This window comes from Mirounga angustirostris, unplaced genomic scaffold (assembly GCF_029215605.1).
Source record: "Mirounga angustirostris isolate CCGP_5_RB_7025 unplaced genomic scaffold, mMirAng1.0.hap1 SCAF_7, whole genome shotgun sequence".
Taxonomy (NCBI): Eukaryota; Metazoa; Chordata; class Mammalia; order Carnivora; family Phocidae; genus Mirounga; species Mirounga angustirostris.
Window position 1 is genome coordinate 96539110 of NW_026991715.1, and position 13561 is coordinate 96552670.

At 52.0% G+C, this 13561-nt stretch overlaps 1 protein-coding gene and 1 long non-coding RNA gene across 4 annotated transcripts in view; one reads left to right on the forward strand and one right to left on the reverse strand.

Moving 5' to 3' along the window:
• Positions 1-13561, forward strand: part of SLIT3 (slit guidance ligand 3) — a 605319-nt gene that overhangs the window by 508376 nt on the left and 83382 nt on the right. For all 3 annotated transcript variants that reach the window (XM_045901662.3, XM_045901670.3, XM_064596588.1), the window contains exons 13-14: positions 4562-4705; positions 5921-6084. In XM_045901662.3, the coding sequence (XP_045757618.1) occupies positions 4562-4705; positions 5921-6084 (308 nt within the window). The remainder of the gene's footprint in view (positions 1-4561; positions 4706-5920; positions 6085-13561) is intronic.
• LOC129046533 (uncharacterized) overlaps positions 1-13561 on the reverse strand; it is a 32439-nt gene that overhangs the window by 5309 nt on the left and 13569 nt on the right. The window contains exon 2 of the long non-coding RNA XR_008508081.2: positions 311-399. This is a non-coding gene — a long non-coding RNA (uncharacterized LOC129046533). The remainder of the gene's footprint in view (positions 1-310; positions 400-13561) is intronic.

The following is a 13561-nucleotide window of genomic DNA, read 5'->3' on the forward strand; positions in this document are numbered from 1 at the left end:
CGAGAAGGGAGGTGGCAGAGTGCCTCGTAGGGCTCACGCTCGGAAATAAATTTAGAAGGTGATGTCCATGCGCTCCCACTCCCAAATGCGCCACTCTCCTTAATCTCCTCTGAAGGGAGCATGGCTCTTTTTGTTTTGTTTTATTGTAGAATCATCGCTAAGTTTGTGGGAGTGGCTACAGAGAACACACTGCTACCTCCTCCCATAAGCACCAGGTGACTCCCCAGGTCCCTTAGTGGGCATCAGGGTGGCATCATAGGTGGGAGCAAAATCTTGGGCTTAGATGGCGTAGATCCACTTCTCAACCTACCATCTGTGCAAGTCTGGTCACTGGTACTTAAGCCTTCTCTGTCCCAGTGGTGTCATCTGTCATACGGAGATGGCACTCATCCTGCAGGGCTGTGGGGAGATTAATGAGTTAGTGTTTGTAAGGAGTTTGGTGGGTACCTGGCCATACATCATGCTCGTTATACCTGTTAGGTCATGTGGCCCTGCTGTTCATCTGGCCTGACCATCTCAGCCCCTCTCTTCTTTTGCTTGTAAGACCTCTGAGGCATTTGGGAGGTGGGTCTGGGAGCAGGTAGGCCTGGGAGGAGGTGGCCCCAAAAGATGGTTGGATATGCTTTTGGGGAAATATTTATGAGCACAGTATGCCCCCAGCCCTTGAGTTCCTGGATTCAGCAGACCAAGCTGGGATGTAGTTAGGATGTCAAAGATTTGAGTTTGAATACTGGGCAGCCTCTTGAATGAGACAAGCTGGAGCATCTCATTTTGCATGAGGGATGCTGTTGTCCCTGCTTCATCACTGTCCCCTGATCTGCCCGGGGTAGAGTGATAATTCAGGGGAGCCATGCGTACCAGCTCCCAAATCAGCATGTGGTCAATGATCACTGAAGGTGGAAACCCTGCTTTGTACCTGTGTGAGCCCCTCAGTGAAGAACCTGCCACTTTGTGCCAATGGCAGTTTGGTGAGCATCCCAAAGAGCATCCCATCTCTCATAGCTTGGTGCCATGTCCTTCCTTAGAGTTGGCAGGATTCCTGATACCTCTACACAACCAAGAGGCAAGCAGTCTTCCAGACCCAATCAGACCTCTGTCCACCAGGTGCATTTCAAAGCTAGCAGCTCCCAGAGACGAGGAATGCCCTCCACTGGGCACGGAAAAGAGGGTATGGATTTTATGTGTTGGAAAGAGTCGAGGTCTGAAGTCAGGCTGGCCCTTCACTTATCACTGGATGACCTTGGTCAAATCCGTCACCACTCTGACCCTCGGTCTCCTCACCAGCAAAATAAGGACAGTCTTAGCGCCGCTCTGCAGGTGAAATAAAATGCTGCATGGAAAGTGGTTCAGAAACTGCTGGGCCCGGGGCCGCCCAGAGCTGTGGTCTCTGGAGATGACGCTGTATTATTAGTATCACTTCACACAGCAGCCACACGACTGCTCCTCAGAGGGGGAGGATGACATGGGCAGGGCAGATGGGGCAACCTTGAAGGAGAAAGAGGGAGAATCAGTCCCCCCAGTGAAACACAGAGGAGGCCTGTCTTCAGGACTTCTTAGGGAAGTGCTGAACCCCATTCTAAATAGCTGCTTCCTCTCTGTTTGCTCTATCACAGCGTGTTTTTTTAATTCGCCTCCAACTCTTGTCCACGTATCAGGAGCTCGGAGGTCCTTCCGTGAAAGGCAGATGAGTAGCTGCCAACCTTCCTCACAAAGGAGAGAAGACAGAAGGACAGGCTGTTAGATCTTGCTGGTGCTAGGGATCAGCGAGGCTGTCCTCAGCATCCGAATCTGGATAAGCAGCTTAATTTTATCTCTCCCTGCACCCACATGTCTCGCCTTAGGGGGCCAAGCATCCTGGGAGAGAATGAGTGACCAGAAGACTATGCCCTTCTGCGTTTCCATCGCTCCCTGCCTCACGGCTCCGCACCTGATGCTGTCTCTGCCTAGTAATTCTTTGCCCAGTGTCCAGCATTCTCCAGAGCGGCAGCTGGCCTTGTTAATCTGCACTAGGTCTCAAAAATGAGTGCCCACTCAGGAGAGATGGGCAAATAGTGAGGACTGTGGCAAAAGGGAGCATAGGTCCTATCTAAAGGGGACACCCACTCCGTAGCCGCCTCCAGGTGATGCAGCATTGCTAGAACTTCTGAATTTTTTTTTTCAAGAGGAAATAGAAATCCAGTGTGTGTGTGTGTGTGTGTGTGTGTGTGTGTGTGCGTGTATGAGCGAGAGAGATTTCCTGATTTATAACACTGGGAGGGTAAATAAACAGATTTGCATTTGGGATGTTGCAATATCTTGTAGGGAGGATTCTATTCTCAGGCCATCAGACCTCTAACTTGGTCTCTTTCCTGAATTGTTCAATGTTCTCTAGCAAAGTGCTGCCCTCAGAAGGCCCTGAATATCAGGGTTTGGAACAAATCATTCACCATGTACTTTATTTTTCTTTGTAAACAAGCAAACCAAACACGCATATGTGACGGGTCCATTCCCGCCCCGTGGGTGCTTGGCCCTGCTGGGTCCCTCCAGCTTTTCTCCACAGTGTCCTCCTTGGAGAGTGATCTTGACTAAAATGTAGTAGACAAAGCCCAGGAAACTCTTTGGGGAATGCCACAGAGGGGATAGACAGATGGGCGGGGTGTATAAGGCATTCATAAAGAAGAAAGTGCACCCTCCAGAGACCTCAGTTCTTGTGACTGCCTCCAGCATGCTCCCTGGAAACACGTGTGACCTTGATCAAGCCACCACACTCTCAGCCTCTGTTTTTTTACCTAAACATGGGAAGCTGGCCTTGCCCATCTGCCCAGGTTACCGTGGGAACGCGGGGAATGCCAGGAAAGCACTTTGGAAAACCAGGCAAGTATTCTAGCAATGGGAGCTTTCCTCCAGGAGGACATCTGTGTGAACCCTTGGGACCCTGCCCATTATTAGCCAGATTAAACAGGCACTTCTTCCACTTGTCACCGCCACAGCTGCCTGCCTACACACAGGCTGCAGCATGGAGAGGTGGCACAGATGACGGAGCCCCTGGGGGCAGCCTTACCAACCCGAGTCCCCCCGGACCCCGGCGTCAGAGCCTCCAGAGGCAAGCCAGCCCATGACGAGTCTCCTGGGCCATCCCCCCGCAGGAGAAGCTCTGAGCCAGCCTTGTGAAAATAGAAATTTTAAAAAGTTAACATTTTTACTGGTTAGTTTAGTTCTCCCTATCCCCCCTTTAATTAAAAAGGGGAACTGATTTTACACTAGTTAAGAGGGCACAACCTGTCGGTCTAGCATCATAAAGGAAATTCTTAGGACTCAGATTTGCTTGACTTGCCAGCCCCATTCTGGAGAACTCTCCTATAACCCTCACGGCATCCCCTGTGCTGGACCAGAGTTTTCCTGGAAAGGCAACTTCCTTTGGTGCTGGGGTTTTTTGGGTTTTGGTTGGTTTTTTTGTTTGTTTGTTTTGGGTTTTTTTGTTTTTTGTTTTTTTGGTGGAGGGAGGGGTCTGAGGATCTAAAACCAGGGCAGAGGGGTGCCACCTCACAGGCATGTGGTCCTCTGGAGTTGTGTATGGGGCTGGGTATATTTCTTAGCAAATGCTCATGCTGAGCACTAAGAAGAAAGGGAATAAAAGAGATGTCATTTGTGCCACCAGAGCTTATAGTCATCATAGGTGGGAGGCAAATGGTAAACAGCAACGAACATTCTGGAATCACAAATTGAGAGAAGTGCTATGAAGACAAGAAACTGGGGCTATGGGAGACACTAGTGGGGGGCCTGGGGGCCTTGGTGTAGATGAGGGGATCAAGGCAGGCCTCTCTGAAGAGGTGACATTGGCACTAAGATGCAGACGAGGGGAAGGAACCACCTGGTGAAAGGGGGTAAAGAACGTGCTCAAAGGACCTGGTCCAAAACACTTATGGGGGTGTCTGAGGAACGGAAGTGTCGTGAGTGGGGATACATGGGTGAGAGGGAAAGGGGGAGAGGTCAGGTCACATGAGGTTCCATCCATGCACGTGTACGCGTGCGTGTGTGTGCGCACATGCATGCACGTCAAAGAGAGAATGCGCCTGTGGGTGCACATGTGCTTACCCATGGGTGACTTTTCTGGGAGATCGCATGACCTGTAACCTAATGGGACCCGTGGTTCAAAAGAACTCTAAGGAGTTTTCGGAGTCAAAATTGCCCTTAGTCAATCAACACAAGCGTTAGCACAATTGTGCCCAATGATGTTTTTGCAATTCCTGGAAGCTCTGCATTCTGAAGCAGAAAGGAAAGCACAGCGGTGCATTTCCAGCCTTCCCCGGAGGGCACGGGCACAGGGAGGGCTCCAGGTGATCTCGGCATGTGGCACAGGGTCCATGCTACCTGGCGTACAAGTGCCCAGACGTGTGTGGAGGTTCGGGGGCCACAGGGATGCAAGAGACACACACACACACACACACACACTCCCTCAGCAGCAGGAGCCGTGGCTGCAAGGGGAGCGAGGGGCTCTGCAGCTTGTCCCCTGCAGGCGTAGCCCTTGCACCGCAGGGAACCAGCAGGATTAGTGAGTCACTGGCCTCTCTCCTGCTTGCAGCCTCCTCAATGCCAACAAGATCAACTGCCTGCGAGTGAACACGTTTCAGGACCTGCAGAACCTCAACCTGCTCTCCCTGTATGACAACAAGCTGCAGACCATCAGCAAGGGACTCTTTGCCCCTCTGCAGGCCATCCAGACCCTGTGAGTACGCCCCCTCAAGTGTAGCACGTGCCCAGACAGTGACCCCAAACACCCAGACACAGAGAACGCCCCAAAGGAAGGCAAAGTGAGCATGTCCAGGAGGAGATCTAGAGCCTGCAGTGAGGACGGACTAATAACTGTGGTTCTAGCTCACCTCTATTGAACACTCCCGCGCTGCTCCACACCTCGCTGAGGACTTTCCCTGTATTCAGACCTTTAGGCCTCACAGCAATCCTATGAGGTAGGTGCTGTTATGAGCCCTCATTTCTCTGTGAGGAAACCAGGGCACAGAGAGGTTAAGTAACTTACTCAAGGTTGCACAGCTAGTAAGATGCCGTATTTGAACAGGCGGAGTTGCAGCTCACCTGCTCTGTTAACCACTGTTGCCAGTGTGGTCTGAGCCGGCTCCTTCTCTGCTGATAACCCAGTCCTGCCCACCCACACCCCCCACCAGCCTGCAAAACCCAAAACCTCTGATACAGGCACTCGGAATTTTTCACCTCCCATCTTCAGGGAGCACTTCCTCATTCCCGAGCGCTGCAGATGTTCATAAGTAACTCCATTAGATACATGACACCTGAGAACAGATCTCCGCCCAGCCCGGGCCCGACCATGAACCTGGGGCTTCTGTACGCTTTCTAAGTCACCTGGCACTTACTGCCCCTGTAGCCAGAGGCAGGTGCCGATAGAGTTAAGAAGAGCCGCTGTATGTTGAACAGCGACCGCATGCTGAGCACCCCCGTGTTGGCGCTGTGAAGAGTTTTCCCGTGAGCCAGGGGAAGCCAGACCCGCGGTGCTGGCCTGGCGACGAGGAGGAGAGCAGCAATGCCATGCCCACTGCTGTGTGTGGGACACCCGTCATGTGCCAGTCAGCACGCCTGCTGCTCACGTGCCTGGCATTCCTGGGCTTGGAGAAATCAAGTCCGGGCTGCTGTAAGCACAGACCCTGAGCCTGCCCCTTGCTTGGCCCATCAGAACCGGTGTGGGTCAGGGTCGAGATCAGTGGTGGGTCCTACCTCAAGTCAGGAGAGCAGGGAGACGCCCCCCCCCATCCCCCGGCTGGCTGCCAGCTGCAGCTGTGACCCTCTCTGACCTCAGCTCCACCCCCCGCCCCTGCACCCTGCCCGAGGAGGAGGAGGGGCCCAGCGCCAGGCAAGGTGGTGGTGCAGCGTGGCACCACGGGTCACTCCTGATCAATTCTCCTCCCTCTCGCAGCCACTTAGCGCAAAACCCATTTGTGTGTGACTGCCACTTGAAGTGGCTGGCTGACTACCTGCAGGACAACCCCATCGAGACGAGCGGGGCCCGTTGTGGCAGCCCACGCCGGCTGGCCAACAAGCGCATCGGCCAGATCAAGAGCAAGAAGTTCCGCTGCTCAGGTAATCAGGTTACGGGGCTGGGCGCCACCTCCCAACTCAGAGCACAGCAGCCCCAGAGAGGCCGGTAATCCAATCTGGAGGACAGCAAGCACTGTAATGGCTCCTCGGGAGCATCTCTGCAAATTAAATTGGGGAAATTCAGTTAGTCCTGCAGAAAACCAATTACCTTATGGATTTAAAATAAAACACACACACACAATAAAAGCATGGGGAGGGTGCACAATTTCAGGAGAGACAAAACCCAGGTGGCAGCCTATCTCCAGGGCTAGGTGGAAGCTAGGGGAGGGGCAGCCTTTACCCATGTGCCTTTTAGAGGCCATGATTTATTTTCTTTTAGTTCCCAAAGTGTGCTCCCCAAGTGGCAGATAGGGAAATAAATATCTCCCAGGCCAGGCTGCAGGCAGCATGTAATGTTGGGGGCCTCCCATCCCCTCTAAGATGGCCTTTGGTACAGCCCTTAGACCAGAGTTTGTTACAGATTTCAGACATTCTCGCTAGCTGACTCCTCCACCCCAGACTGGTGCATTCTGCTTATGGAGAGAACAGCAAAGAGCTGTGCTCAGTAGGAAAGCAAAGCCTTGCCCTCCAGTTTCCAAGCTCTCTCTGGAAACCTTCCTCCCTATTGCATCCGGGAAAGAGACCAGGGGTGAATGGCAGCAGGGGAGTTCTCGGTTCATCTTGGAAAGAGAAGTAGCCGTCCTTGACCTAATAGCTAGATGAACAGGCAGTTAAAAATGGCGATCATCTGTGTCAGTTGCTGCTGGAAAAATTCACCACACTGCGTTGTGCTCGCAATGGTGAGAGATGAATAGTAGGACGTGCTGAGATGGGTTGGCACCAACCCTCACAATCTGTGTGTCAGCGAGAACCCTTCTTCTCCCTTGCCCAAGAGCATCTTATGTAAGCGAGTTCTCCCAGGGAGAATGACAACGTGGGCCCTGGTCGCCAGGAGAAGACCAGCAGACAGACTTCTGCCTCTTTCATGTTGTTCTTGGCCTCTAAGTCAGATCCTTTAGTCCATGTCTCCAGAGGGGTAAACTTCAGCTATTTGCTTTTTCCGTAGAAACCAATACCTCAAGAGAGCTTGGAGACACCACAGGGACTCTGTGGCAAAATGAGGCATTGGTCCCAACTTACCTTCTGCAGAATAACAATGTCAATTACAAGAGCAGTTTCTGGCTGGTGATGAACTCTGTGCTGAGTGCCTCTAGTTTGATTTGGTTCTTCCACTAGTCCTCTGAGCTCAGCAGGAGGGGTCCCCATTCTGCAGCTGAGGGAGCCAGGGGCCTAGAGGTGAAAGGGCACCCCCATGGTCACAGCAAGCAGATGGTAGAGGCAAGACCAGACCCCAGGTCTGGTTCACTCCTCAACTCTGCACAGCACGTAGGAGAGAAGGAACATTTGGGAAGGCAGTCCAACTGCTTGGGTGACTCTCTTTTGCACGCAGTCTCATGGCCCGCCCCCCACCCCCTGCAACTCTTTCCTTAAGTTCCTTCTTGGGGCTGGCAGCATCTCAGGGAGGCAAACCTTCTCCCAGCCCGGAGGTGTCACCTGAAGCACAACCGTCCTTCCCCAAGGCCTTTCTCATAACACACACCTCTTATTCCCTCTGCCCCCTTTGTTCCTCTCCAAGTCTGTCCAGGGCTGAGTTCATTAGCTCTGTCAAGCAGTTGTGCCCCAGAAGAGGGGCAGTAAGGCACAGAGGAGGATGGGGTGCCACCTACTGACCCCAAACCCTTGGTCTTCCATTGTGATCTCAAAGCTCCAGATTGATGCCAAGACCATGGGGGCAGAGCAGGAGTGGAATCAGTCCAGGGTCCAAGGACCAGCATCTCCCAGGGACCGAATCTGGCCAAGTGCCTAGGAATGACTGTAGGCTGGGACTAGGGGTGGCAGGGTGGGGGTGCAGGCAGAACTAAGTAGAGAGAAAAAATAGTAAGCTGACCTAGGACACAGTAACCTATCATTCTCTTGCTCTGCCCCTACCTCCCCACCTTTGCATGGGAGGGATCCTGGCTGCTTTTCCTATGGAGGGTAGGAGTGGTTGGAAATTGTAAAAAGAAACAGAAGTTCAGGGTTCTTGGACTGACCCTGTCTAAAAGATTTTTTTTTAATCAATACTAAGCAGATTATTCCTATAAAGGTAGAGGACGTCAGAGCAGATGCCTGACATCGAGCATTCTATGTGCTATTACTTCATGTAGCTGCAGAGAAGAGAGGTAGAGAGAGCCACTGGTGAGCATCAAAGGCCTTGGCTTTGACAGACACTGGGGCCCAGACCTACCTTGGCTTTAGGGGATACAGAAGCCATAGGTCTAAAGCTCTGTGTTTCCAGGAAGCTCCAGAAGAAGGAGGGGCAGGTGACACATACTGGAGTTGACAGATAATAACTCCTCGTTTTACTTTCCCCTAAAAGCACCCCCATTGCAAAGACAGCTGATGTAATTAGAAGCCAATTTGAGGGCTGCTCCTGCAACGCATAAAGCCCCTCCATAGGCAGGGCGTCTGGCTGCCAGCTGCCCTGTGTCTACCTCTATCAGCTGCATCCGCCGCCCTGGGCAGCAGTCTCAGGTTAGAGGTGAATGCTGCCAGCCAGCGTCATCTGACCATCGGATTAAGTCCCCCTGGAAAGGCACCGTCTGGCTGCCTGGGACTCCAAGCCCATCCCCAAGGGAGCACTTGGCAGTTGGAAGATGCTGCCTGTCTTCCATCACCTCCCCCCTCTCCCCCCCCCCCCCCCCCCGCCTTGGCGTGTAGAGATCTGTCGGCAAGAAGAAATTCACAGGGCAAAGTACAGAAGGTGGTGACACGGTATGCACAAGGATGGCAAACCACAAGACACTGCTCAGGGCATCAGAGGCTTAGAGACCTCAGAGATCGCCCAGTCCCTGCTAGAGATGATGAAATCAAGGCCCACCCAGCAGAAAAGTATTGTCTGAGGTTAGAGAGTAGTATTTTCAAGACGAGATCTGAAACCCCGGACTTCCGATGTACTGTGAAGATTTTCTCCCATGTCCCTCCATTTCTTTTTGTTGAGGGAAATCAAAGAGAAGGTTTCAAGGCTTGGGGGCAGGGGCATGAAAGGGATGGATTTTTTCCCTGCTCTGATCAAACTGGAATGTGAAGTCCCCAAACCAGAGTGTTATAGAGCCCTGCGTATCTAGGGGTCGAAGCAGGGTTGAGACCAGATTGCAGTGACCACCTCTAGCCGGTCAGATGGGAAGGCTTTGAAAGAGGTCAGATCTGGGGCTGTGATGTGACCTTGACTAACTGGTCAACCATTGCAGACAACCTTTGTATGCGCTGGCGAGATGCTGTGACCATCTTGTCCCAAAAACACACTGAAGAGGAACAGCGACTCCGTCCCTCCTATCAGAGGGCAAGAGTAGGGAGGTTCCCAGTCACCTGGCCCTGACTCTGACCTCGTCAAGATGTACACATCTCCTCCTAGTGGCTTGGGAGGAAGTTCGTAAAAACTGCCCCTGATCTATTGCAGATAGGGATCTAGGGACTAAGCGCCCTCACTTAGGCCCACAATACCCAGAAAGAGTTGGTTGTTGGTCCGTCTACCCACTGCCATGATTCACAACCATGGAGGAAATCTGGAAGTCAGGAAGGACCGTAGAATCTGGTGTCTTCCCCCTTTCCTTCCTTCTCTTAGTCTGAAAGAGGCCACTTATCATGATGGGAACTGGTCACCTCCTCTGTGAAAGTCGGTGTTCGCAGACAGTTGTGATTGTAGGTTTCCCAGTCCCAAACGCAGGGCCCTATCGGCTTTCCCATCTTTCTCCCTGGCTAAGGTCACATATTTTCTTTTGATGCCATACTCCCCCTCCATGATACTTCGAGTCATCTTGGATGAATGTCTGTCAGCCAGAGGGTTTCTGGGCGCCTGGAAGGGTAATGGGGAGACTCCTGAGGTATGGAATATCAAAAGGCTCTTTTCCTAAAGAAGAGCATTGCAGCTTTGTTAGCCCACCGGAAGTTGTGGCTTGTCTCTTCATTTAAGAGTCTGGGAGATCAGACTGCTGTGAACCCACTCTGCTATGGGGACGGACAGGTTGCAGAGCATGCGGAAGATGCTTCTGCTAAGATTGATGTCTTGGCAGATCGATGGTATGATTGAGTGGGATTCAGAGGTTCAGTGCAGGCCTGTGAGATGACCAGAGACATTTGCAGTCATAATTCCCTTGGGAGGGCTCCGTTGTGCCCTGATACTTCTGTGTAGGGGTATCTAACAGTCTCCCACCCGTTCTTCTCCCCTTCCCACGTGTCTCCCCTGGGAACGGGCTACAGGGGGGTGGGGCTCCTGTCTTCGGAAGTGTTCCTGTGGAACCCTGCTCCTGGTACTAATCACGCTCAGTGGGGGCCTGCTCCGGCTTCCGCTTCTCCACGCTGCTTCCTCTGAGCGCTCCTGTCCTCTCTCTGACGCTGCTTCCTGACCTTGACTCTGACCAGTCGCCGCGGGGCTTTCCTTTGTGCTTGATCTAACCATGTGGTGGAACGATGGAAACGGAACATGGTTCTGTCAAGCACCGCGGAAAGCACCGCGCTCTCCTGCAGCATGGCCCGCCACCAGCACCACCGCCACCGCTGGACACCTCTTCTCTGCTCTGGAGCACCGCAGCCCAGCACCTGCCAGACCCACCTGTCCCGGTCTAGCCTCACAAAGGGCGGGAGGGGGCGGGTGCGGGGGGGAGTCTTGAAGGATTCCCAGAGCACCTCCACCTCCAGGTAGCAGATATGGGCTGAAATGGGTATGGAGAAGCACACGGGGGACACGCTAAGATCTATATCCACATCTGCTACCCCAGATGGAGTCGTCATCCCCCAGATCTACACTGGATGCCGGACGAGGGGTAAAGTAGCGAGGTCATAGCTCAGAAACCCCTGTTTTCCTTCTCTTCAGAGAGAGCAGGTACACCGATGGCATATGCCCCATGGTTTCATGGCAGGGTCCCAGTGCAAGGTCATTTTTCCCAAGTGGTAGCTAACCCAAAGGTCATACTGCTTGTGATCCACTCCTTACCCGCCATCTTTACCGGAAGCATTGGGGATGGATGTGAGCATGAGAATGGGTGAGAGTGGCGTGAGTCTGAGACTTTGGATTTAACCTGTGGCCCCTTCTGAACCTGACCCCCACTCCTCATGAGTACATTGGCCCTGGTCCCCCCCTTCCCCCCCCGTGCAGCCTAAAGTCCAGTCTGTGTCCTTCACCTTCCAAGAACAGTTAACACGGTGGCCTAGGTGCTGGACTCCTCACATGGTGCTCACTCAATGCCACATAAGGGCTATGCAGAAATCAACTGTCTCTGATAATAAAGAGAGGGATCTTGGCACCTCCCATTCTGCTTGTTTCTTGGTAAATCCTAGGCCCAGTGTAACTAGAAGATTATTTTTGGTTCATGCCATGGAGTCTGTGTGTCTTGTCCAAGATAAGAGAGAGCCATGGTGGGAGCCAAACCCTGGCTTAGGCCTGGGAGCCGACTCTGGCGTCCCATGGTGATGTGTGACTCTCACTGTCTCCTCTCCCTCGGGTCACCCCTCAGAGCCAGGGCCCAGCCGTTGCTGAGTAACAAAGAGTCGTTTGCCTCTCTGGATGCTTTCACCATATACTGAGTGCTTACTATAGGTCAGGCATTGAACTATTTCCATCATTACCTTCTTTAATTTTTATAACAACCTTATAAGGCCCATTTCACAGATAAGCACATCAAGTCAGAGAGGTTAACTAACTTGCCCAGGGTCAGATGGCTGCTCTCTCTAGCTGTAACACTCAGCCTTCCCAGCTATGGATAAACCCATTGCCTTGAATTATAAAATGGGAAAGAATGACAGGATTGACTTGAATTGACAGGGAGTGGGAAAAAAATTTTACCACACCCTTTCAAGCTTGCTTTTGTTGATGGAGAAAAACTTGAGTAAGCAAGTGAGCAAGCAGCACAGTTTAAATGGCTCCTCCCTCCAGCATGGACAGACCAAGATCTGTTTGATACAGAACAAATCCTCGAGCCTGGAGCAATTCCCTATTCTGAACAGGGGGGCCGGGCCTCTGGAGTGGGTCCACGATGGCACCTTCCTGGGCACCTCCCTGGTTCTGCAGTGCCCAGCCACAGGCCATGGGCCTTTCCATCTACTTTTAGACAGATGGCTGCATTCATAATAGACTCTGATGGGGACAGCTTACAAGGACAGCTGTCTGCCCAACTGATCACCAAACTCCTGGTGAAACAGTTGACATTTTCCAGCCACTGGTGTCTAATCCCCCAGCCTTTGCCTATGAGCGGATAACTGTGTGCCTAGCAATGTTCTCTTGATTCCATTCATTACTTACGACCCTTTGCTTGTCCACGTGACTCTCTTCAAGCTGATGAACTCCCCCACCGCCCCAGTTCCTCTTTCTGCTCCTTTTCTCCTTCCATTCCACCCATGTTAGGGATCTTGGAGGTAGAAGAGGAGAGTTCTGGACACATGTGTTGGCAGGGCCATGGTCATCAGATAACAATGAATCTATGACTTTCATTCAACAAATGGGTTGCCTAAAGAATGACACAAATCCGGACAGCTAATGACAGGAGCCATCCTGGGCCCAGCACTGGCCTCTGCAGCCAAGGCCATCCAAAAAATGGGAGCTGTGGCTCCCTACCTGCTCCAATCCCATGACCATCCAAATGTCTCTCCTGGGAAGTGGCCATAGGGCAGGGATTCGTAATAAAATCGCATTGCTGTGGATTTCCACCCCGCAGTCTATTAAAGCTTCTCTGTGATCATGTACCAAGTGTCGTTGTTCTGAGCTGCCCGCAAAAAGGGAGGAGGGCTACGTGGGCAGGAGCAGGCAAGATGCCAGATGACATCAGCTCTCCCATGACCCGCTTCAGCCGTTGTTTTGTTTTATGGCCCTTCTTCAAGTCCTCCGAGATCTCTGCTGTCTGAACTCACCCCAAAGAGATGAAGCAGCGGCCTATTCAGTTACTCCCCTCCTACTAAGTATTTCTGGCAGTGACAAATATGCATTGAGATTGAAATGGACTTTTAAAGCTCTGGAAAAGTTAAAAATACTTTTGGGTAGTTATGAGCATTAGGCATAACAAATGGCTCCGAGAAACCTGGGTAGTTTCGGTAATGAAATATGAAGTGCTGGGGGTGGCATTTCAGGCTGGCTCTGACTGGGGAAGGAACTCTTTGGATTCTGGGCAAACACCGTTATTAACATTTCTGGCTCCCACTCGTATAAAATATCACACTCCGACCCCCTCGTTGTTACAAACCAGGGCAATAACAAGAACAGCAGGGGGGAATGCTGGAAAGGACATATTAGTCCATCGAATCTAATTGCAAAATCATTTCATTAAAATGGGTCAGCGGTTCCATCGCAGAGGTCCACCAGTTATAATCTAACTATACTACAGAGAGCGATTCCTGCTAACTACAGACGCTCTCACCTTGATTAAAACAGAAACGCATTTAGTTGGTGGCA